General features: G+C 46.9%; 1 protein-coding gene across 3 annotated transcripts in view; it reads right to left on the reverse strand.

Annotated features, from left to right (window-relative positions):
- Nucleotides 1-812: 812 nt before the first annotated feature.
- Nucleotides 813-26,645, reverse strand: part of MAPRE2 (microtubule associated protein RP/EB family member 2) — a gene marked incomplete at both ends in the record, with an annotated part of 159,507 nt that continues 133,674 nt past the window's right edge. For all 3 annotated transcript variants that reach the window (XM_080714793.1, XM_080714792.1, XM_080714794.1), the window contains 3 exons: nucleotides 813-887; nucleotides 9,639-9,797; nucleotides 16,285-16,424. In XM_080714793.1, the coding sequence (XP_080570919.1) occupies nucleotides 813-887; nucleotides 9,639-9,797; nucleotides 16,285-16,424 (374 nt within the window). The remainder of the gene's footprint in view (nucleotides 888-9,638; nucleotides 9,798-16,284; nucleotides 16,425-26,645) is intronic.

The raw sequence follows: 26,645 nt of genomic DNA on the forward strand, positions 1-26,645 counted from the left end.
GACATTTTGGGAGAGTGGCTGCCTACCGAAGGGGACCCTGAGAAAGAAAATAACATGGGAACCTGGGAATGGGGGAGGGGCACACAGAGAGAGGGCAAAGTTGAGATGGTGTTTTCCTTGAGTGACTGTCTTTCAGAACTAACAGATTGTGTGGCTGTTTAACATGCTGCTCTATGAACACTGCTGGGCCCTGAAGTCCTATTTGAATCCATTTTTTTTTCCCTTTAGGGTTGTGAGTAGAGGGAGAAACTGACCCTGTGTTCTCCCCCATGACACAAATCGCTGTCATTATGGCTTTCATATCAAGTATCTATTTCCCTTTGTTCCAATTATCTGACCAAATTTACGTTCAGAGGTTAGACTCGCAAACATCAAAGCACCACAAATGTGTGACATTTAGTGACACTGGGTTGAGAAATGCCAATATAAATACCATATATCAAATTACCATGGTTTCACACTGGGATAAAAAGGGGGTGGTGGTGGTGGTGGTGGAAGTGGTTCTGGGGTGAGGAAGAGTTGTTTTGGAGAGAAATGAGGGAAAGAGCAGAACTGATCTCAAGCAGCCGAGTGGTGGAGCTGAAGGTATGTGAGCCTATGATCTCACAGGTAGCGGCCAGAATGGCTGTCTGCTAATGCCTCTTGGCAAAGGAATGGGAACCAAGCGCGATGGCTGGCAGAGGCGACAGTGCGTTGATGGTCATGGCAGGCTGGGAACGACTGGTTTCTGTTGAGCTTGAGGCCGCCTACGTTCCGATTCTCCAGGAGAAACGTTCCCACGCTCAATGGAGTGTCACGAGCTGCCGAGAGGTTCAGTACTCTTCCTGCTGCTGGGGCTGCTGGTCGTGGGCTTGCTCCTCCGCTTCGGGTTCTTCTGTATGGCCCTCCTGTGGGGCAGGGGAGACATTTCAGCTGAAACAATGTACTGAGGTCCTGCAGGGTCCCAGCCCACGGCCACCGTGCAGCCTGGTGACTTCAGGCTGTAGAGAGCACAGGCTCAGGCTCAGCTCCCATGCAAATGTCTCCCAGCTCCCAGGGGCCAACATGCACACACGGATGCCTTCAAGAGAGATCATTCTAGAAGCACAGCTGTCTGGCTTTTAGCACCACACTTTCCTTTCAACTACTGCGGAAGAAAATCTTCATCGAATATATTGTGTACCTTCCTACCCTTTGTAAAGAGTAAACAAAGCATGGTAACTGCAGTGTCATGAGGACAGGCGAACCCGCTGGGACATAAAGCCACACCCCTGGCCTCTGGAGTGTCAGGTGGCTGGCTGCGCCTACACCAGCGACCTGTGAGGCAGTGCTCCCGGCCACATTTTGTTTCTTCCCCTGATGTCACTCTTCTTGCCTGGTAGTGTCTGCCTGAAGCTGACCCTTTGCTATAATTTGTTACTTATCTGTGTGGGCATAGATATCAGAGGAAGCAAGGCAACTTGTTAAGAGTTTCTTTCTTAAGGGGAAGAGAGGGTATCAGCCACATTTGGTGGGCTGCCCTAGACAAAAAGGCCCCTCGCCAAGAGCTCAGGGGCTCTGCTGAGGGTGCCTGAGGTCCTTCCTGCTTGCCTTCTGTTCACTGACTGCAAACCAGACAAGTAAGGTGTCCCTCTGTTTGGCTTCCAGTGCCCTACTTATTCATTTGCCTAACCCAGTGAGGCGTGTTGTCAATCCCAACTTGGCCACAGATGCAAATTCTTTCACTTTTTGACTTCACAAAAAATAATTAGCTCTATTACCCAAGCTGAAAGAATGAAGCTAATCAACAGGGGCTAACTGCCCCTCCCCCCATAACGGCACAAGGCTTTGTGGTGCAGTGTGGCTGGTGTACTGGCACACACACGTGTGTGCAGGTTCTGTCTCACCTGGCACATGGAGCCCTCCCATCCTGTGTGGCCCCTGCTCCCTGTGGCCCAGGCCCAGGCTGTCGAGCTCCAGTTCCAGTACAGCATGCTCAGCTCCCTGCTCCCTGAGCTGGAATCTGACTCCCTGTCCTGCCAGACTTTGTCTTTCCTGTGCTATAAAAGAGACTTGGAATCTCCTGTGTCTTGAACCTTTGGCCTCTTCCACGGGATCCTGAGGTTCCTGAAGCTGGGGGGAGGGGGTCATTCAACTGTCACATCTCATTCACTATGGAATTCTAAAAATGCTGTGTTGAGAGGCAGAGATCAGATGACCAGCATGTGGAAGATTGAGACAGGAGGACCACGGTTTGCGGCCAGCCTCAGCTAGTTAGTGAGGCCCTTTGCAACTCAGTGAGACCGTTTCAAAATAAAGAAGGGATGTAGCTCAGAGGTAAAATGCCCCTGGGTTGCATCCCCAGTACTGCAAAAACAACAACAACAAAAATAGATGACCAAGACTATCAGCCAAGGTCACATGCTGGGGCTTCTCTGAATGGCAGGATGATGTCAAGGTTGAGTGTGGACTCGTATTTACATCTGGCTCTGCTGTTTACCAATGGTGGGGCTCTGGGCATGTAACAGAACTTGCTGTGCTAGTTTTCTTGTCTGTAAGATGAGTGCTAACGAGAACTTATATCACAGCTTTCAGTAGGTTCCACGATCACTGAAGGCAACAGAGAAGAGTTTAAACCCAGAACCAACGTGCCCGGAGGGGTGTTATGTACTTGTAAATAAAAATGTGAGCCAAGATTATGACTACTTAGTGTAGAGGAAAGAACTCTCTGAAATACATACTAGAAGCAAAAATATTTTTTTTTTGTAATGTAACCCTCTCTGTGATAACCAGCAGTAGAAAGTGATATCATATTTGATCTGGGTTCGAATTTGGCACTGTCCCTTACTGGCTCCACGCCAATGGGCACAACATTCAGCAAATGTGAGCTCTGCTTATGTTCATGGCCACAACCTGTCATTGCTACTCTAGGAAGTTCCATCGCTGAAAGGTTAAGGCCCAAGACCCTGCTCTCTCTGGCCACCTCCTACTGTCTTTCTGACCCTGGCACTCTTAATTCCTCAGCTGCAGGTGTTCTCTTTGACATCAGGGAGTGAAGTCCTGGATTAGTGGTGCCAGATGGCCCCTGGAGTCCCCGAGCATCCCATGGCTGTGTTCTGAGTAGCATCCTCTGCTACCACTGCTTGGCACAGGCGACAGTGGTCCTCTCACGGGGAGGAGATCTTTCCTGTTTTGTGCTGGGTGGTACAGGTGCTGCCGCAATGAGAGCAGGCTCTGCCCTCTCTTCTAGGAGAATGGAGGAAACCCGTGGCGGGCATTCGACAAGGACTGAGAGCTTCCAGCATCCTGTCGACTCTGATCTGCTCTACACTGTGAGACTGCTCCTCTTTGAAGCCTCACCCCCTCTCTTTTTTGTGGTGCTGGGGAATGAACCCAGAGGCATTCTACCATTAAGCTACACTCCAAGACTTTATTTATTTATTTATTTATTTATTTATTTATTTATTTATTGAAACAGAGTCTTGCTAAGCTGCTAGGAGCTTCACTACATTGCCGAGGCTGGCCTCAAACCTATGATTCCCCTGGTTCAGCCTCCCAAGTACTGGGATTACAGGTGTGCATCACCATGTCCTCTCAGAGGGTGCAGTGCAGACATGTGTGTGTTCCTACCTGGTGCCTGTAGGCTCTCTCCAGCCCCACCCTCACGGGCTAGGGGTATTGCTTTATTCATCATGACCTAACTCTTAAGTCTAGTGTAGTGTTGTCTGGATTGTATCACTCCAACTTCTACTGGCCTAAACTCTGCTTTTCTTAAATAATTGTTTTTGTGCATGTTAGACTGCTGAAGGGAAGATCTCAGAAATGAGGATCTGGTTTACATTTAACAGAAAGGCTTGTCACAGTTGGGAATTTAACTGTGGGATAATGGAATTAACTAAGAACTGAAAGTTGGAAGACCTGGAATCAAGCAATTGTTGAGCATAACAAGATGCAGGACCAGGAACCCCCTAGAAGAGACCTTCTTCAGCGCTCCTTCCCAAACACACTGAGCGAGGGGGTGGGTCTGTTGTCCTGGCCTATGGCTCTGTGGTCCCCAGCTGGTGAGGGGCAGCTCCCCATGCACAGGCTAAAGGCCCAGCCACAGGAAAGCACTGCAATGTCATAAAATTGCAGGCCTCAAACCACACTTACTGGGCAATATCAGCATAAAGAGTGAATCTCCCGAGTTATCAGTGGATCGTTGGTACTTGGGGTGCAAGTTTAAGAGCTAGAAGGTCTGGCAGCACATACCTATAAACCTGGGATGCTATTCATCACGACTGAGAGCACCCAGCCCCAACAGTGCTATCATCAGTTTCCAGAAGAAGAAAAAAGACCTTTTCTTTGACTCACATGAGAATGACAACCTTGAACCCACTTGTGAGTAGGAGGAGGCAAAACCTGTGACAGATGTGAGATGGATGCACTGAGGGTCACCCACCTAAGATTATTAACTAATGTTTCTGCATCAACCCATTGCATCTCTCTGTGCTTAGCTGTGAGTGATGTTATAATTTTTAATAATCATTAGAAAGAAAAGCCGGTTGGAGGACAGTACTGGACAAGGACCTTGTCCACTGCGGGAGGAAAATGGTGGCAAAGGAAGGAGAAGAAGTCACCCAGAAGCCTGATGGCTCCTGCTTCCTGGACGTGGCGGTGGCGCTCAGCTTGCCCCCTGCACTCTCGCCAGCTGTGGTGCTGTTCTTTCCTCTCAGTTCTACTCATGCAGTGTCCTCCTGCCTAAAAAACGCTCCATATCTCAGTGCTCGTCACAGTTGACCTTCCCAGTCATCCTTCCACATCCAACGCAAACCATTGCTGTCTTCACGTGGCACTCTAGACGGCTTCTCTGTGCTCCCCACACGTGTTTCTTTATGTCTCTGGTATCGCATCTATTATCACCTGACACATATTGCAGTCAATCGCGTTCCTGTCTCCCTCTCTCCCTGGGACTGTGAGCTCTTCTGAGGGAGGGGTTAAGTCCTTTTCTATATATCCAGTACTTAGTGCAGTGGAGTATAGAAACCCTCTAGCAACAGATACGCTGATATCCAAAGATACTTGCAAATATCCAGAGAGTGTCGAGGAGAAAGAGCATGTGGAGGTCACTTTACAAGTGCCTTCTGCAATAGTGCCTCAGGAAAAGAGCAACTATTTCGAAGTGACTGCCCCTTGGTGAGAGAATCCATAGGGAACAGGTGGCCAATGACTAAGCCCAACACCTGTGGCCCCGAGTTAGGTGTGGAGGCAAAAGACAATGAGAATGATGAGAGGCACTGGGGGGCCTGGAAACTTCTGCCAGGTTTTTATACCTAGAAACTGAACCACCTGTTGACTTCCCTACTCAAAACTCCCAGCTAGATTTTTAACCTCTTCCCAACATCCTACTCTGGTACTACTTGACTGTGAGACTCAGAGACCAGTCATGACCAAATAAAAGAAATAAGGCATCACTTAGGGGAAGAGGCCCCCCTGCCCTCTGCAAACACCCCTACTTGAAACGTTAACTCAAGTTCACCTCCTTTAACTGAAGAACATACACAATAATCTGGCCTTTAATTCCTCAGCGCCTCTCCTGTCTCCAAGAGGGCTGAGACAACGAGCAATCTCTGCCACCTCAGATCTGCACATGCAGTCACACCAAGAGTATCTTCAACAAAGTACTGCCATTACTTCCCAAACATCAGACCTGCACACGGTGTAGAGCTACCTACCACCCAGGTTCGGAAATGGTCTGAAAATAGGACAGTGTCAGGGGCAAGCAATTTGGAGAGCTGGTGGTGTTGCAGCCACTGAGCACATCTGTTCAAAAGTGCTGTCTTTCCAAAACAGAGACACAGGGGTGGGTGGGGCAGGAGCAGAAGCTTTCTTAAGGCTCGCTCCCTATGCAGAAGCCAGCTGTGCTTCCATGAAGTTGCCAGACACAGGAATTACTCCTCGGTGAGGAAGGGCAATGCTTGAAGGCTTTAAGCCTTATGGTAAGATTCCCTGAGCCTCAAGCAGGGAAGGCAGAGGGAGAGTCCACAAAGTGCCTCTAAGATCTCACCTTGTTATGGTCATACACAGTGTCCCCTAAAGAGCTCTGGGTTGGTATAGATAAGTCATGAGGGCTCTAATCTCATCAGTAGATGCATCCATTCATTCAGACTACCTGGGTTTCCCATTGTAACGGATTTATCTGAGTGGTAACCTAGGCTCGTGGGATGTGGCTGGAAGTCAGTCACTGGGCTGTGGCCTCAGGAACTGTGCTTGTGACTTTGAGCCCCCTTGTCTGCCTCTGCTTTCTCGCTTTCCGCCTCCATGATGGGAGAGTAGAGCTTTGCTCTCCCTCTCTGCTTCCAGCTGCCATGGCCTGAGATCCAAGATCTAATATCCTCGCCCCACACAGACTAAACCCGGAATCTTCAAAAAACTGTGAGCAAGGAAATCTTCCTTCCTCTAAGTTGTGTGCTCAGATGCTTTGGATTATAGCAGTAAGAATGTTGACTGAGACACACATCTATCTCTGTAAGCAGTCACACACACAAACGTGTGTCTGGTATGCTATACAGCATGCTATACAGAAAGCACCCTGCAGTGTCCAGGCACACAGCAGCCTCCCCTTTCCAGAGAGAAACCAAGGCCTAAAAACCCTTGGTCTTGTGTCTCATCACATTCTAAGCAGGAATCCCTGGCACATTCCCGGTCAAATACCTTATTCTCCATAGAAATCTCAGTGTAGCCTCATTTATCTCTTGGTAGTTTTTCAAACATAAAGTTGTAATAAAACAAACACTGAAATTAGAGAAATTAAGCCAGCAAATGCGTTTGAAGATACTTTCTCTGGTAACCTGCAAACATAGTTTAAGTCTATTTTCTCTCCCAGATTCAAATTGTCTGGCTACTGTAAATAAATATAAATGTAAATCTCTTCTTGGATTTTGGACAGTCCTTAGAATACACCTAAGAGGCAATGCCAAAGACTCTCTCTCCTCCTTACTACTTGATGACAGCTGCGCAGTGCCAACAATGACAACAAGGTCATCTCCAAAGCCTGGCAGCTCCAGAAAAGGCACCAACTAGCCTGAAGAAAATGCATGTTCTCACAGATGCTGACTTAAATGGATGTGTGTGCCCAGAAAAGAAGGCCAAGGCAAGACTCTTGGAGGTGTAAACCAACAAAATGAGGCAAGGGAGTTATCTAGAGAAGATTCGAGGAGGCATTTGACTATTTCCTTCTTCATGCACTGTGTGTGTGGCTGAAGATTTAAGTGGACAGGCTATTCTGAGGTTTCCCCTAGGTGGCATGACTGTTATTTATCACTGCCCCATGTCATCCAACATGCTGAGAGGAGGGTAACACATTTCTAAAGACCTGGGACTCTGCAGTACGTAAACCCAGGTTCAAATCTAGTGCTGGAGCTTATTGACTAGTGTAGGACAAAAACTTCATCTGTAAAATGTAGATGAACAACTGCTCACCACTGGGATGTGGTTAGGGTATACATGGATACACAACATGAATAGGGTATCTTGCACATGCTAAATGTATAATAAATGGTAACTGCTATTATTAAAATGAGCCTGTTTAAAAGGTAGTGCAAGGGCCAAGGGTGCAGCTCAGTGGAAGAACATGTGCTTAGCACTCATGAAGCCCTGGGCTTAGTCCCCAGAACCCCCTCCTACCGTCCCCCACAAAGCCGAAAGACATGGCTCAGCCTTAGAGAAAGGAGAACATGAATTCAGGATTCAGACTACCTGTTCATGAACTTGGGAAAGGAATTTAATGTCTTCACTGCCTTAGTTTCCTCTCCTCTAAAAAATAGGATGGTGACCATATCTACCAAGTAGGGTTTTCAAGATTAGTAAAGGAGTTAGTAAATGAATTTACATGAATCCCTCAGTGGCTCTTCTCCATCACAGGTGTTGGAGAAAGGGCCTGACAAACTCAGAGTTGAGATAGATGAGGCTTTCAAGGACGTCTTCTCCCTGGGTGTCTGCCATTGGCATCTTGGCTGTGCACATGCTGCAAACTGTCTCTGTGGATGCCGTGGCAAAAGTGTGGTGTTTGGGTGTGGTGGCGAGGGCGGCAGAGCACAGCTCAGGGGTCCCAGAGGTGGAGTACCTGAAGTCACACCCAGGAGGCAAGAGCTTTTGCCCAAGGCCAGCCTCTCAGTCCTCAGTGAGGACTTGGGTGGCCCAGAGGACTCATCCTTGGAGCTAAAGTGACAGTGCTCCTGTGCAAGGACTCTCTCAGGTCAAGATCTGCTTACAATCCAAACAATTTCTCTTCTGCTGGAAGGGGAGCCTGCCTGCGGCTTGACTCCAGCGGGACCTTGCCATAGCCTTTAGCCCCCTCGCTCGGCCTTGCAGTGCTGTGCAAACCACATACAATTTGGCCTCAAACAAACTGATGAAGACAATAACCAAAGCACTCGGAACACACAGGGCATCGTGTACCTGCTCTGTGTGGTCATAGACACACAGCAAACCAGCCTTAAACTTCTTCCTCAGGCTGGAAAACTGAGAAGTCATCAGGGCCTCTGGGGCCTAACCAGGCAGATTCCTAGGGCTACAAATTTACATTCTGAGCTACTGGTAACCAAGAAAGAAGTTTAAAAAATATATTACAGAGAGAAGCTGGTGCATTGTGCACATTTGTAATCCCAGTATTTGGGAGGCTAAGATGGGAGGATTGAAGGTTCAAGGCCAGCATGGGGTAACTTAATGAGATCTTGCTTCAAAAAAAAAAAAAAAAAAGGGCTAGGACATAGAACACCCCTAAGTTCAATCTCCAGTACCAACTGGGGGGATCGAGGGAAATGATAAAAATGGTGGAGAGGTCCCAAACTCCCATTGTTTTTACAGTTGAGGAGCATTTCATTGCTGGGATTTTAAGGCATAAAGGTTTAAACAGCTGGAATAAGATGAAGTCAACTTGTTGGTGGCTTGCTACATTGTGTGGAAATACTAACACACATGCAGCCCCAGCACACTGTCCTGTGAGCATCTGCAGGCCTTCAGGTCAAACACTTCCACCAGCTTTGAACCAGCTAAGGAGAAGCTGGAAACCCAAGCACTGGTGTCTGGTAAGGCTCCACTGGGCTCCCCTCCCAGCCCAGGCCACCATTCCTCCCCCACTCCTCCCCTTGCTTGAGGCCGTCGCTCCCTCGGCTCCTCACATCTGCTTTTCATCACCCCATGGAACCTCATGTCAGAGTTCCCTCGGCACATCTGCTCATGAGCAGCAACCCTGGTGGCAGGTCCCTCCCCACAAAGGAGACCTTCTAGACAGGGCGGTCTGCCTCTGTCCTGGCCAAAACTATGAAAAATATGTGGATTATTTTCTCCTTTAACCACGCTGTGATCTTTCATGAAGAGAGAGGAGCCCTTCTACAAATTCTTCTGCTCATCTTATCAGATAAGATGAGAACCTCCCGGGATTTGGCGGAGCACGCGTGCATTTCTGTTAAATCCCTACCCCTATGTGCCTTGCCAGATTAATGTATGGATGCAGGTCCTGCAGGTGTGGGTCAATGGATCGTGATGATACGAATGCTTGCCCTCAGGGAGTACTGAGTATATTAGTTGAGCTACAATCCTCACTCAATCCCCAGGGAAGCATCTTAAGGCATGTGGACCCATTGCACTCTCATCAAGAGTCATTTTGGACACAGGAGCTGAGAGCTCCTCCCACTCACAGGCTCGTCCGAGGCGTAGAGCACTTCCATTAGCCGCTGCACGAGGTCGTCGTTTTCCTGCCCGTGTTCTTGGCAGAGGAGCTCAATCTCTCTCAACTTCCCAAAGTAGAAATCCCTCTCCTTTTCCACACCTTCAAGGGCAAGTTTTAATGAATGTACCTGTGAGAGAGTGGGGGTGGAGAAGAACACCCGAAAAGATAAAATAAGAAAAAAATGACCAATTAAAAAACATGTAAAGAGATGCAGAGATAACTGATATGTAAATGTCAAGCAGAAGCAATGGGCTGGCATCTGAGCACGAATCTGGGCCAGAATGTCTACTCTCAGGAACACACTGAGCATATATTAGAGGGGCTGGAGCGGTCCTTCTACCTGCACAGGGAAGGAACCTTTCCTCTGCTGCCAACACTGGCTGCACCACATCTTTCCCCTGCCTTGTTGCTATGACTTCCAAGGTTGGTGTCTTCTTCCAAATCCACCTGTTAAAATCCCAACTCCCAGTGTGATGGTATTAGGAGGAGCAGCCTGTGGGGAGTGGCCCGGTCCTCAGGGTGGAGCCCTCCTGAATGGGATTAGTGCCCTGATAAAAAGAGGCTCAAGGGTATGCATTAATCCTTCCAGTGGGTACGGACCCCCAGAGAAGGCACTGTTCATAGGAAGGCCCTCAGCAGACCCTGCCTCTGCAGCTGCCCTCACCTTGGGCTTCCCAACTGCCAGAACTGTGAGAAAGACATTTTTCTTATTTATAAGCCGCCTACATTCATGGTGTTGTGTTCTAGTAGCCTGAAGGGACTAAAACACTTTCTCATGATCCAGAGGGAAGGGAGATGAGAATGAGGGAGGGAGGAGAGGAGAGAGAGGTTAAGGGCGACAATTTGGATTATTCTTTTAATTTTTATGTGGATCATATTGAAAATGGCATACATTCAGACTGTGTTTGGTGCCTTTTCCCTCCCCAATTCCCCTTCTCCTCTCCCAACAATGAGTGTCCAGGTTAACGATGCTGCATTCATACTTTTACACATATTCGGATGTAGCTCCTCCATTAATGAACCTCAGCCTTTTTCATCTCCTACCCTTCCATTTCAGCCTTGCTGAGGTTTCTCCTCCATTATCTGGAGTCCCTCTGGTATTCCTAATAGTCCCCTAGTTTGAGCATAGTAGGTAAAAAAATATGTCTTTTTTCTTTCTGTGCCTGGCTGATCTCACTTAACATAATGTTTTCCAGGTCTTTGCATCTTGCGAACGACATGATTTTGTTCTTCTTTATAGCTGAATAGAATTCCACTGTGTGTATTTCCCATAATTTTGCAATCCATTCATCTGCTGATGGAGACCTAGGTTGATTCTAGATTTTGGCTATATGAACATGGGTGTGCATATGTTACTGTAGCTCTCTGATTTTAACCCCTTTGGAAAGACACCCAGAGGATGCTTCCTCCAATCACTTGCACTGAAGACGATTCTTGGGTTTTAATTCCTTCAAAAATGATACTGAAAGCCGGGCATGGTGGTGCACACTTGAAATTCCAGCATTTGGGATGCTGAGACCAGAGGATCGCAGTTCGCGGACAGCCTCAGCTACTTAGTGAGGCCCTCTGCAACTCAGTGAGACCCTGTTTCAAAATAAAGAATAAAAAAAAAAATTGGGCAGGGAGTGTAGGTCAGAGGTCAAATGCCTCTGGGTTCCATCCCCAGACCCCCCCCCCCCACACACACACTATATATCTCCAAAGTGGGGAAATGCTCTTCTGAGAAGTTGGGTCTTGGTGAGTCTGGAAGCCTGGCAGCGTGGGCCGAGCTTCCCTAGCTCTGGCTTTGGGTACATGAGTGAGAAGGCAAAGCTCCACTCCCTCCCCCTAAACAGCTCTCATTTGCGCTCCTCCCCCGGTGCTGATGCATGGGCCTTCCAGGGCTGCACAACTCATCAGGGTGGTTACACCAGCGATGAGGAGTGGCCACGGCCTAACCACGGCTGGACAGTGCTTGCACACATCAGGCCCCACGTTCCTCTGGGCATAGCAACGACACACAGGCCCAAACTGCCTCTCTGTTCCTGGTCTGAGAATCACTCAATATATACTTTTTTATCCTTTGTTCATCTATATGTACACAGAGTATACTAATAGGTAAAAAGTCTTTCACGGTCCTCTTTAGGTAGAATCTCTCTTTCAATATACTAAGAATCTCCCTAACAGAATTTTCTAAAATTATACTTTAAATGCAAATTTTCCTCATCTGTCTGCTACCTCTGGATATGCTATTTATCTATCCAGAATTATTATTTATTTATTTTTTATTGGTGCATTGTAGTTACACTATCTGGAATTACAGATTTATCCAAATGTATAGCAAGCATTCACAGCATCCACTCCTTCTTGTTCACCTGGAAAACTCAGACTAACCCTGGCTATCTAGGAACACAGCCCCTCGGTGTGGACCCACTGACCTCCTCATGCAGATGCTCACAAAGTCACAGAGCTTCCATTTGCAAACTTTCATATCTCCATCTCTCCCTCTCCCTTCTCTCCCCCCCATCTCTCGTGTGTGTGTGTGTGTGTGTGTGTGTGTGTGTGTGTGTGTGTGTGTGTAAGACTGAACCCAGGGGAAGTCTACTTATACCTCCAGCCCTTTTTATTTTTAATTTATGTTCTAAAGCAGAAGCTTGCTAAATTGCTCAGGCTGGCCTCAAACCTGCAATCCTCCTATCTCAGCCTCCCAAGTACTGGGATTACAGGTATGCACTACCATACCTGGGACAAACTTTTTTTTTTTTTTGGTGGTACTGGGGTTCCTGGAAGCCCTTCTACCTCCGGGATACACTCCCAGACCTATTTTTTTTACTTTTTTTTATGTGGAAACAGGGTCTCTTAAGCCAGCGAGGCTGGCTCCGAACCAGTGTGATCCTCCTGTCTCCGCCTCCCAAGCGCTGGGATTACAAGCGTGCGCCACCACGCCCGGCTTGGGACAAACTTTTAACCCTTATTTCTGTTAACACTATTTTTGGAACATGTGCAAAAACTAAAGGCAACCAGCCTAAATTTCAGAAAGAAGAAAATCCTTTTGCGCTAGAAATCCTTTCCTACTCCAAATCAACCAACCCCTGCTCTGGGTTAGCCACAGAGTCCTTCTCCGCGAGGGCTAGTAGAAGGATAACGCACAACTTACCAGCTCCCTCCACACCAAGCAAGAACACAGTCAACCCATGAAAACTGGGTTTTCCTACTTCCTGAGGGTGCTGTTTTGCACAATGAGCAGACAACTGAGGCCTGTGCAGAAATACTCAGCCCTACAGGGGCTTTGGTGGTGTTCCAGATATGTTAGGTGAGAGGCACTCAGTTATAAACAACCCCTACTACTAAAAACTGACAGCAGCTGGGTTGTATGGTGAGAAATCAACTGGCAAGTGAGACTCCATTTCACGGTCCCAACTCACACAGATGGACTCTGGCCTCATCTCTCACTTGTCCTGGGTCCCCGGATTCTTGCATGACATGGGATATGAGCACCAGAGGAGGTGCTGGCAATGAGCCCTTGGGGGACGTCACAGGTAAGGGCCCCTGAGGTGAAGTTTTATTTTCACAACTTCCCCAACTCCGTCTCTGTGTTCCCCAGGCTCTGCAGTCTGACGTCACCTGGGCCACCCAATCCCACCCTCCTCCCAGCAGCAGTCCAGAGTCCAGCAGTGACCTCAGCCCACTTCCGATGGCTAACTCTCAGTCCAGAAAAAGGCCCTATTTATGTCTTTTCCTCCCCTACATCTTTGATTCATTTCTATCACTGGAACTGTCTAGATTACTGGTCTGTGTATAGTATGTGCCATGGGAGACTGCCTGAATGAAAGCATGAGGCCAAGTGTGTGGAATCCCTGAGACTTTACGGCACCTGTCACCTTCTCTACTGCTACCCTAATTCACGCTTCTGCCTGGGCATTTCCACTGTGCTTGTCCCAGGCGCTCTCGATTCTGACACGGTGATGCCTGTGTGGCCACCCATCAGCCTCAGGGGCCCTCCTGGAGGTGTCAAGGAAAGAAAACAGGGTGCAATCACAGAGCCAGGGAAAACTAACTCCAGGGAGCTGGAGTAAGTGCTTAGGAAACACCTAGTGAATGAAGGATTCCAAATTTAGGGTGGCCCACATCATCTCTGAGGAATGGAGTGGGAGCATCAATGGTCCTTAATGTGAGGGTATCGGGCAAGAAGGGGGAGTGAGGTCTCTTGAAAGTAGTGATGGAATTATGACAGGAGAAAGGCAGGCCAGTGTACGGGTCCGCTCTCCTCCTTCTGTCCTCTCTGGAGTGGCTTTCTGGATGACAGGATGTTTGGCTGAGGCATTCTGAAGGTCTGGAAATGGGGGTCTTTGTGTGACTTGAAAGTTAAGGGACGCCTACAGCTGCCCCCAAGGAGAGGACGCAGTCTGCTGGCAGCTGTCAGGGACAGAGGCGCAAGGCAGAACCCTGCGGTTTCCATGTGGACAGGTTTGGGCTAAAGTGTTGAAGGCCTGGGTGTGGTTGAGGGAGAAGACAGGGAAGAGAAGAGTCATGAAGAGCAGGAGATGCCAAATGTATCAAAAGCACATGAGCCACTGGAAAAGAGTCCTAAGTCCAAGGGCTGCAGGCGCGCAGGCCTCCAGGTTCTGCTGCATCTCTAGGAGCCTCAGGTGTGCGGCCTGGGGTTTGTTACTGTCCTCCTTGAATACTTTTTATCTGAGAAGTCATTACAGGAAACTTTCTGGGCTCAAACTGAGAATAAGCAGGCAATTAGAACATCCCACAGTTTCTAAATCAAAGTCCTACCCTCCAGATGTCTTAGAGTTTTAACCTTTTTCATTAAAGTGATTGGAATTTTAAAGAAACACTCTAGTTAAGCAACTGTCTGCTTTTTAAACTGGATGCTTGGTTGCAAATATACAATTATCTCAAAAACTGTTTCCAGACTCTTGCTGGCTCATCAAGAAAAAGATTAATCACTGGGACTGGCCCAAGCAAGCGGCTGGGAACAGCCCGAGGGCCTGGAGTCCAGGCTCCTGTTGCAGTGGTGAGGGGCCTGGATGAAAGCCTCCTGCACACTTGGGGCGGGTGGGCGGCTTTCGTAGTGGGCCTTGCACTCCCTACTGTTTTATTACTTTTAAACTATGTATAATCTTAGGCAAAATTAGCTTTTGCTAGTTAGAAAGCATACCTAGCTTTTAAATTGAAAATTTAAGTCCTACTATATTTGTAGGACTATATAGTTCTATATAGTAGAACAAAACAATTCTACTTAAAACAGCTACAAACCCAGCATGGTGGTACATGGCTGTAATCCCAATACTTGGGAAGCTGAGAAACAAGGATCACAGGTTCAAGGCCAGTGACAGCAACACAGTGAGGCTCACAGAAGTCCAGTGAGAGAACCTATTTCAAAATAACAAAGGGGTTGGGGGTACAGCTCAGGGGTAGAAAGCCCATGGGTTTAATCTCAAGTACTATCACACACACACACACACACACACACACACACACACACACACAGCTATAGCCTTTCAAATTCCCCTAACTGTGGGTTTAGTGCTCCTGTGGTATGCCACTGTGTAAAGTTTTTTTTTTTTTGGTGTGTGTGTGGTACCAGGGATTAAATTCAGGGTCACTCTACCTCCAAGGTACATCTCCAGCCCAATTAATTAATTAATTTTGGTAGTACTGGGGGTGAAACCTAGAGGCTTTCTACCTCCGGGCTATACTCCCAGACCTATTTTTTATATTTTATTTGGAAATAGGGTCTCACTAAGTAGCTGAGGCTGGCTTCAAACCTGTGCAGTCCTCCTGTCTCAGCCTCCCAAGCGCGGGGATTACAAGCATGTGCCACCACGCCTGGCATAATTCTTTATTTTGAAACAAGGTCTCCCTAAGTTGCAGAGGGCCTCACTAAGTAACTGAGGCTAGCTGAGAACCTGTGATCCTCCTGTGTCAGCCTCCCGAGTACTGGGATGACAAGCATGCGCCACCACACCCAACTTGGAAAGTTTTAGAGTGTGTGTGTGTGTGTGTGTGTGTGTTGCTGGGGATCCAACCCAGGGCCTCATGCCTGCCAGGAAAGTGATGTACCACTGAGCTACACCCCTAGCACCAAGTCTTGGGTTTTTGCTTCACTTGACTATCAACCTACTGCGTGCAATTGCTGTCTGCAAGTTCTGAAGGAAGGGAAGGTACCTAATCTTCCTACAGTTATATTACTAGCATTGAGCACAGTATCTGGCACATAAAATGATTAAAAAAATAGTTGCTGAAAGAAAGGCAGAAAGGAAGGAACTGAGGGAGAGAGAGACAGACACCCTAACCCTAAAGCAGCCTTTAACATGATGTAGACTGGCTAGAAGTGAACAGAACATGCCATGGTCTAGCCTGGAGTTTGGGGTGGCCATGAGATATTGTGGGGAGGATGGCAAGGCTGAGTCACTGCCCCATCTCAATGTTTAGCTTTGCGATTTGTGATTAGCACTGTGTATTCATCACAGGTTACTGACTGCACCTTCCTGAGCAGTTCCTTTTATTCTTATTTGCTTGAAATCACTGACTGGCCTAACCTTCCTTCCCTCTCTCAGGCCTGTAAGGGTCTGCCTGCCTCCCTCCCTCCACACGCCGTGGCTCCCAGAGACCCGAGTTACCTGCTCGTTAAGCTGTATGACCTGTGTTTCTAAATCTTTATCAGATCTGGATGCTGAGCCGCTGGATGAAGCCCTTTTGGCAGATGAGGGGCGAGACGGTGTGGATCCTGGTTTAGATGCTGGACTTGACTTAGCCGCACCTGAAAGCAAGCGGAACAAATTATAAATATCCGTGACATTAGACATGATATAAAATGAGCTTACTAAAAAGTATAAGAAACCCAGTGATCCATTCCTATTACAAAAGAAGCACAAATATGTTCAAAAGAAGAGTACGTTACTAAACCCCAGTGCTGTCTTGGCAACAAGACAACTTTTGTGTCAACAATTTCTCAAGTAATGAGAGTATATACAGTAGTTCCTTTTCCCTCCATAGATAAGATTGATAGCTACAAAGAGACTTTAAGTTTTTTTTTTAAGAGGAAAGGTTTCTAGATAATCTTAAATATTACACTAATTGAGTTGATAACAAACAAAAGACTTTATAATAAATTAATACTGTAGAACAAACATCAGGACAAATGTATATTTTTTCCACTTTAATATATCTCCTTGCTCTGGCCACTGAAATAGAGCAATGGCATCTCAATGATTAATAAGCACCTCTGATGCCCAAATCTTGGTTTCTAACTATTACTCTGTAATCAAAGAGCTTCTTGAGAAATCACTGATCCAGGGATCAGACAGGTAGTATATAAAGTAAGCGTAGAACACCTTCAGAATCAGGGATGTGCTCAAGGACCAGCTGGAAGGAGTCCTAAGTAGCTGCACTGGGACAGATTGCATTTCAGCAAGAATAATAGCTATAACGTATTATAATATAAAAAATCCATGGGAGAGAGAAGAGGAGGAGTAAGAGTATGATGATCATTACACAAAACTGGAAACCAGTAAATGTTAGAGTTTAAAAAAAATTCACAACTTTGCAACATCCATAACATTAGATGAGCTTTTAGGGAACAAGATATTATCAATGTGTCAAGGTATTTACCCTATACATTACGTTTGAGGAAAGTATACCTTTACAGTGGGGAGTTCTGGGGGTCAGCCCTTATCCAAGAGATCTGGTTATTGCTAAAAATGACACAATTTTCTTTTATAAATGTGTACTCATATTAGGTAAGACCCTACCTATCTGGTGCTCAGCTCACACTGGAGTCACCGTCTACAACAGGACACAGACACAGGAATAGCTTCTGTAGTCAACACAGAAGCCACAGGGTACATGAAGAGACTTATGCCATTCACGGGTTAAGACTCCGGGCCATTGCTGCAAACCCGCCCTTTCCCTCATTCTGAACAGTTCCAGGGAGGGGGCAGCGCTGGTTTCTACTGCTCCCTGTCTGGTGTAGCTCTTCCCTCTATGTGCTTCCCATGGTCAGATTCTCCCCAGGGCCCCTCACACCCAATCCTTAAAGAAGGTTCCTGGAGGGCAAGAAACATGTCTTATCCACCTTTGCAACCCTGATGCATTGTACAGTGCTTGGTGGATCATACATTCAGTGAAGGAACAAATGTTTACACAAATACACGAACAAGCTTGTTTATGTGTTTTTCAGATTTACAGTTTATTTCCAACTTTATAGCTTCCGATTTTTCTGTTTCCCAACAGATTAGAAAGAGGCAAGAGCTTATAAAGGCAGGTATGTGACAGCAATTACAAGTTTCAACCAATACCCTAATTACAAAGTAGCCAAAGGGAGGTTATGAAGCTTGTATTTGTGTGTCTTCAAATGCCTGGAATGATTAGTAGCAGATGCAGGTCACACACACCCTTGAGAAGCAGTGACACAGAGCCACCACCTTTAAACACACCCCTCTCTGCTATAAGGGAGTTGGAAGAATCTTCCTTAAAAATACAGTGAAATGCCTAATATGCTTTAAAGTGAAAATATTAACTTGAGTCTGAGTATTCAAAGGGTATAGCTGCAGAGCCCTGGATACCTCATCTGTGCATAAGAATGTCCCAAGGGTTCCAGAGAGCTGTGGCTCACTCATTCATGATGGGCACACAGCTGAAGGACCTTTGTCTCTGCAGAAGCCCACCTGGAACATTCCTGGAACGTCCCTTCATGTTCTCTGACCCACTGGGTAAAGCAAATGATGTGGAGGAGGCAGGAGAAGCAGGACACGCTGACCTGTCAGGAGCCCGCTCAGGGCGCGGCCACTGGCCCAGCAGTAGGGAAGGTCATGTTTGCAAAATCACGTTCCTTCAGGCTTTTCTTATATAAGCAATAATCTCATTTTTAGAAAGTCTAATGGAAAGTAAGGAAAGTAACAAAAAGTACTGAAAAGACTATTCACAAGTAACAGCCTATATTTGATCTCCAGGAGCTCAGTCTCATGCGAGTGACACAGTCACCTAAGAATTCCCAGGCCTGGCTCCCACAACCTTCCCAGGAACAAGCCAGTGTCCTGTGACTCCACATCCATCCAGTGTGATTCTGCCTGAAACACCCTCTCTTCTGCCCCCTCCCACCTCCTTTGAGTGGCTAGGTCTACCACTCTCCAGGTCTCAGCTTGGAGCTCACTTCCCTGGGCGACCACAGTTCCCTCACACTTTGTCAGAAGCCAATCCAACTGTGGTGGTCCAACCACCCGCTGAGGCCCGCGCCCCTGGACGTAACTCCATGGTGCAAGAGCTGCATCTGCTTCGTCACTTTCCATCTCCATGGCCGATGCTCGACCCAGACACTCTCCACGGCAGTTACAACTCCTAGCACAGACATTGCTCCAGCACAGACACCAGGCAAAACCCAAGGAGACTATGTCAGTGTCAAAGCCACTGACCAGAAGAGCTAGCAACACAGAAGAAGACCAGACAAAAGGTGTCAGCCTCCCAGAAGGAGATCCTTCCTTGATTCCCCACCAAGATCACCCCATGCTAATATGCAGGCCCCTCAGGCGCAGGGTCCGGAAGACGGGCCCAGGGTACCTGGTTGGTTAGTGCTTGAGCTGAGTGAGGAAGAGCCACATGGCTTGGCTGGGCTGTCTGCACTGGTCTGCTGGCCTCTTCTGAGGGAAGCTGCCCTGCAGGAGGGGCTTCCCTAGAGAGACGTGAGGTGCCCCTGCTCTGGGCAGACCTCTATCAGCAAGCGTGCTGTGGCCGGGTGCCACATAAGCTTGGTTCATCAGACACACTCCTGTATGTCCTCACACTGCTTTATCTAGTCTGATGCCAATTAAAAAAAAAAAAAGGAAGAAACAGAAATGGATTGCTTGTAAAATAGCCCAACCACCAACCGTGTTTTCAGGACCCCATCAGATGGAGCTTGAGAAAAAACTGAACTGTGTGCTATTATGGACAAAGGGCCTCGGCAGGCAGGGCCATGGTATCAGGACGAGCAAGTATGAGGACACTGGCTGGGGACACAGGTCAGGGGCCACCACTCTCCACACTCACAGCAGAGGCCAGAGTTACTACTGTTGCTAGGACGGTCTAGCCAATAGCTTCACAGGGCAACATTTTGTTCTTAAGGAAACATCCCCGCTGTGGACAGAGCTCAGTTTAAATAGACTTCTGTGGGTTTGATCCTCTGCCACTCTGGTTCTACCGAGTAGTCCTTAAAATGGCACCTGGGCCTCTTGGATTTTGTAAGTTCACTGGCGCTCAGGGCCCACCCTGGTGCCTCTTACAGACCCCCTCAGATGAAAGAGGAAGCCATGAAGTCTGCCTTGGTGTCTCTGCTGCCCCTCCAGCTGTGTGCATGTGGAGACTCGAAGACAGTACCTCCCCCTTCACAGGTACTCTCTGGGACACCATGCATGCTGAACGAAGAAAACACACACTTGAAAAATTTAACAATAGATCAATTAAGTAATTAGTATTTGATATTTTAAATTAGAGGGCCTTTAAGCCAGGTACAGTGGCACACGCCTGTAATCTCAGTTCTTGGAAGGCTGAGACAGGAGGATTGCAGGTTCAAGGCCACCATGTAATGACTTAGTGAGACTCTGCTTCAAAATAAATAAAAGGGAGCCTGGCATGGTGGCACACGCTTCTAATCCCAGCATTTGGGAGGCTGAGACCCGAGGATCACAGTTCGCAGACAGCCTCAGCTACTTAGTGAGGCCCTCTGCAACTTAGTGAGACCCTGTTTCAAAAAAAAGAATAAAAAATAGGGCAGGAGGTGTAGCTCGGAAGTCGAATGCCCCTGGGTCCCATCCCCAGTTCCATAAATAAATAAATAAATAAATAAATAAATAAATAAATAAATAAATGGGCTGAAGGTATAGCTCAGTGGCAGAACCCCCCCCCCACCATCCCCCAGGCTCAATCCCCAGTTCAAAAATAAAGTAGAGGGGTTCTGAAGTTCTGATTTGGTTGTTTGATAGGAAGCCGAGAGAGGTAAATAAATGAAAAATGAGGATATGAGAGGGTGGCACTAGTAAGTGACATTTATACCTTCTAATGAATAAATAAGACAATGAAGAAGAAGAAAGATAATGGAAACACCTTAGAGATTTCAGAGTTTAGGTTTTTGGGTTTTTCAGACACAACTCAAGGTTAAACCAAAAACTTATCATCAGAAAATAGAAAGTGAGCTCTCTAAATATCACAAGCTACAATTAGATAAGAAGTAACTTACCCCTCCAGTTGTTTCAGGATTAGCATATACTAAGAAATACTAATTAAAAACATAAAATGAAACCTTTTAGCCTTTTCCTACTTAGTAATTTAATATTTTACATTTTAGAGTGAATAAAAGTAGACAATATCTTAAAATGTGGCATACTGTTTAGCTATTTTAGAATTGTTTCTGCTAATTGGCTTTATAGGTCTTGCTGTCTTTTTTCAAATATTCACACTCTAAAATGTACCCTGTGGGGCACATTGGTGCACGCCTGTAACAGTACTTGGGAGGCTGAGACAGGAGGTTTGCAACTTAGCAAGAACCTATTTCAAAGTAAAAATAAATAAATACATAAAATGGGCTGAGGGTGTAGCTCAGAAGTAGAACACTCTGGATTTAATTCCCAGTACCAAAAAAGAAAAAATAAAGTGTGCCTAGTTTCTAGTAATCTTTCCCCACATACTGGGGCCACAATTATAAGAATGTTACTGGAAAACGGTAGTTACTAATAGTAGTAAACTTAACATTTATATAATGCTTTTATGTAATCTACTATCTGTATGTGACTGTTCCAGTCTTGTGGAGTGACCTAATAATGTCCCTTACATCATCCAATCCTGGTGTTAGAGCCTCAGATGCTCAGCAGCTGCCTTCCGACTGCTCAGAATGCCCCGCTCCACCAGCGTGGCTTCCCATGCCTCGCTGCTCAATGTTTATGTGGAAACCATTTACATCACGGCTTTTACACAGAGTGCAGCTACTTGTGCTATAATACAGATACCGTTTTTTTCTTGCAGCTATCAAACATTTCCATTTTTTTTTCGAGCTGCATTTGATAATGTCCTGAAAGCATAATTAGTGGTAGCTCTGTTTTTACCAGCAATTGTTTTGCCCTCAAGCTTCCTTCTTCCTCCCTAATTTTCCATTTCAAAATAAAAAGGAGTTTCAGAAGCAAAGGGAAAACAGACATAAATTCTGTACATGTCTGTGTAATTCTCTGAATTTGCCCACTGGATATGGACATGATTTACAATGCCTGTCTTTGAGCAGTTGTGTCTTAATTAATGCCTTTAGGATTGGGGATATACATATGATTCTAAGACATTTTAACCATAGCTGTAAAAGAAAAAAGAAAAAGAGAATGAGTGTTCTGCTCACGGCTTTAAGTCAGAGCATCGCTGTGTCTAATGTCAATAATTAGTAGCTTGCTTTGTGCTGATGGAAAATCTACATTACGGGCGTATGAGGCTCGATGGATTCTGAAGGGCGAAGCAAATAAAAGCACTGTACTTGGATTTATCCTCATGGCCAGGACTCGGCTGGATTTAGAAATTCTTCTCACATAATCTGCTGTACTCCTTTTGCCAAAATCATAAACAGAGGAGCTAAAAATATGACATAAATACTGTTGACAAGAACCACAGAGACATTAAAAACATGAGCACGCGTGCACACATGCACTCGGGAAGCTACCGCTCTCCTGGTCATTCTCAACTTCTTCCCTACTCCGAGGGACCTTTCCTCTCCCGCCACACGGCCCTTCTCACTCAGCCCCCCCGGCGCATCTGACACATGGCAGAAGACACATCACATCTGCACTGGTGAATCATTCATGGACAGACTTGACATCAGTTTTTTACCCCCTTCACTCTGGCAAACAGAGCGCATTTTTTAATTCAGATAATGAACTTGGTTTGAAACAAAAACGAGCCCCTGCTGAGGAATGTGTCTGGCTCAGACTGCTGAGAAGAGAGTTCCCACAGGAATGACTTACTCTGTGATGGACACCAGAGCCATCAGACCGAGGTAGGATTGACGGCTCCTACATGATTCTCATTACTGAAAATTCAAGTCACAAAGACTAGATCCTTTCCTGAAAAAATGGGTCCTCACCTTTACTTTGTACATTCTGTGATCTGCTCTGACGGCAAAGACAAGGACCTCAGTGGTCAGAGTTCGGTCCCAATGGAACTTTAACAGGGTTCTAGGCTCCCTGGTTCATAAGGTCATTAAGAGGTAATTTCTTTTATTTTGAAACTAGCAGTTCATAGCCCTATGGCTCTGTCCTTACCAATGCTGCCGGTAGCAAAGCCTGACTAGTCTTTTTTTACTACTCTAATGTGAGCTTGTAAAAGTGGGCAGCTCCTCCTGGAGCAGCCTGGTGTGGCTCCACACAGCGATCAGGAGCCATATTAATCACGGAGAAGGAAAACCTGGCACAGAACTGGTGACCGTCAGCATCAGCGGCCTCCAGGGAGGCCACAGGGGTGAAGAGTGGGGCTCTGCAGCCTGTAGCCTCCACAGGAATCCCGGTCCCATCCCACCACCTGCTGAATGTGGTGACTTCCACCGCCACCTGCTTGCTTTAGGTTTAAGGCAGGAATAGTAAGTGTGCCTGCTTTCCAGAGCTTGGAGAAGTATATGAGTAAAAACATGAAAAAATATTATACAAGAGCCTGGTACACCGTATGTGCGCAATAAATGTTAGCCTGTATGACTATTATTACTCATCAAATGAGATCCAATCCAAACAATGATGGAAAAGTACACTGGGTTCCCATTTCTAGACACTGGCAAAATAAAAACCACACTGCTGGAATAAGAATGGAATGAGACTTGTTATTCTGTGATACTGGGGATTGAACCCAGAGTCGTTCTACTTCTGGGCTACATCCTTGGGCCTGTTTTATTCTATAACAGGATCTCTCTAAGTTGTTGAGGGCCTTGCTAAATCACCGAGATAGGCCTTGAACCTGCACTCCTCGTCTCAGTCTCCCAAGTATTGGGATTACAGGGGTGTACCACTGCATTTGGCTGGGACTTGTTTTATTAAAAACAAAAACTCTGATGAGCCCATAACCCACTAGTGGGATCCACAGCCTATGCCCCTGCTCCCTATATTCTTTGACTATACCAGTAGTCAGTGGGCTCTAGCGCCAGTCTCCATGCTCCTTCTAATATTATCCTAATTCATTCACTCATGCAACACATATTTATTGAGCTCCTATTATGTACCTGGCTAGTTAACAGGAGCTGAGAGTAAAATGATGAATGAAACACAAAAGATACCTGTCCATGTGCCATTCACGTTCTCGTGGGGGGGGGGGATAACAACAGCATACTGAATTAGTAAGTGATAGAGTAAATGCAACCCTCAGTGCCATGAGGAGGAGGTGTGGTGCAGGGTAGGGAAGACGCTAATTAAGGCGGGTTCACACAGGACCCCACTCTTCTCTAGCTGCACCTCCTCACTCAGACTGCAGGGCTCCACAGACCACACTCGGCCCAGAGACTCAGGACAGAGGTCTGGAGCACCGAGCAGTGGGCAGTGGCGGGTGTTCTTCCGGGTGGGAGTCCTTTGGCAGACCAGCATGAAGATGAGAGCCCCTGGGCAGGTGAGGGGGGTTGTCCTGACGTAAAGTCTCACTTGCCGAAGAGGTCAACAGAACTCCACAGTCCCAACTTCCAGATCCCTACAAATGGACATGATGGAGGCAGTGGTAATCCTTAGGTCTCTGAGGTCTCATGAGAAAGTAAGACTTGAACCTAGAACAGAGAGTGGCGAGGAAGGCGGCCATTTCTACATCCAGGCCCAGAGCTGCCCAGGCAGATGAAAGGCCTTGTGGTAGTGCAAGGACCCTTTCTACCTCACCGTCCAGAAGCCAGGCCGGTGGCTAGAGCAGGGAGGGCCTGCGGCACTACAGGCAGAGACACACACCGGGGGTCAGGACATTATAGGCCACTGCCAGAGGCCAGTGCAGGATCCTGAGAGAGGACATGCCCTGGGCGGGTGTTAACAGGCTCACTCTTCCTGCTGTGTCGTAGGATGGCGGACACAAAAACGCCAGTTAGGAGGTGGCTGCAGTCGCTCCTCTGGGTGTGCACAGGATGAATTTATTTTGTTTTTGGTAAAGTTGTCATAGTTTAAGAAGCCTCATTCTATACCCTACAGAACACTCACCAAATAAATGCCTAGCAATATTATACAACCTCCATCTTGCAATGCCAACAAGAGAAAAAAAAAAAAAACATGCTGTGATTGATAGCATCTGCTATCGATTCGGAGGGAAAACCAGGCAGGGATAAGTGTTATGAGTCAGCCTGTCTCTCTCCCAATCACTGCCCAGGACACAGTAAAAGGCTCTGCCCCCAGGGAGCGCAACAGCCTGGCTCCCTGCAAGCCAGGGGTCTCTTGAGAGCACTACAGAGTGAGCGACACCTAAGGACTTCCCAGGACCCCTCCGGGGTGGCCGCCCTCAAAGCCTGCTCCTGCGATGGGTGGGGAAGAGCTCCTGTCCTGAGTTACTTCTGCCCTGCTTACTGTCCCTGCTGGAGATGATGTGATTATTTTTAGCCATCATGTGATTCTCTAGTATTTTCCAGGCTCTGCTTGAGCCACTCTGGTTTCAGAGAATTTTTCATCAGAGGAAAAAATGCAGGAAAGCACTTCACATTTTGAAATGGTTCGTCTAAAAGATCCTGACTTTTAAATAGTTATTTCAACCTGGTATACATTTCTTTCAATAAATCTGGTTTCAAACCTCTTGAATACCTTGACAAAAAATCAGGTGTGCTTTGAAATGTCTATGTGCCCAAATCAAATCAGCATCCTGGCTTAGACTCTTTTTAAATTATCTTCAGAGCAATAGAAATGATGAGGATCCTTTTAGCCCAATAAAATCCACAAGCATTATTTCCTAGCAATAATTGAGAGCAGCAGCCCCAGCTTGTTTACTACAGAATAGGGCAGAAGACTGGTGGAAAGAGCCTGTTGACCTTGGCCAGGCCATGGGGACTGAAGAGGTGCAGGCATTACCAGGAAGGCGCCATCGCGGGTATCATGGGCTGCGGCGTGCAGCACCATTTAAGCACAAAGCTTATCAGTTGAGATGGCCATTTTCAGGACACCTATGTACTTATTATTTTATGATGTGCTGACCTTTGATTTTAGTCAGAGTCCCTTTCCTGATGGTGGGAAGCCTGCTGCCTTCCAGTAACACCATGTCATCCAGATTTCTCAGCAGTCGTGGGCTGAGGCCAAACAACAGACAGAGCTCAGGGAAGTGAGAAAAACGTGCAGAGCCGTGTGCACTATCCGCTCTCCATTCCCTGCCTCAACCAGCTCTTGCTCGAGGCGCTCTACTTCCACTCACCATCAACCGAACCAGGCACATGCGCTCACGTATCCTTGGCTTCCTCCTTTCCCTTCCTTCCCATAACCCAGTAAGTACCAAGTCAGGCTGACTGCATCTTGAAAACCCACATGATACTACCTTCCCCTGGGCTGCTACCCTTTCCACATGCTAGTGAGTGTGTCACTTACAACCCGTTCATTATAAGGTGAACCAATTTCTGCTCAACCTTTCCATTTATAATGTAGACTCCCTCCAGTTCCCATTATAATGTATAACCTCTGCAAACCTCTGCATAAAGCAGAGCCCAAACCCCCCATTCCAAAGACCCCACTGATGACAAATAGAGGCTGTCATAAAATAATATCTGTTGAGTTGGTAATGGAGCGTGAATCTCTTAGCCAACACGTGGCTGTCATTGAAGTCCTCCAGCCATTTCTGTCAGCCAAGAAGCCCCTCACACTATAACACTATAACTTAGAAATACCAGGGCATTACCTCCCGTTCCAGTGACCTCTGCCCTGGGTGCTTACATACTTGTATATTTTTTTCTTTTGAGTGTGTGTGTGTGTGTGTGTGTGTGTGTGTGTGCGCGTGTGCGTGAGAGAGAGAGAGAGAGACACACACACACACGTGTGACTCACTGCTAAGCAAC

Source organism: Muscardinus avellanarius, assembly GCF_963383645.1.
Source record: "Muscardinus avellanarius genome assembly, chromosome: 17".
In the NCBI taxonomy this organism is placed as follows: Eukaryota; Metazoa; Chordata; class Mammalia; order Rodentia; family Gliridae; genus Muscardinus; species Muscardinus avellanarius.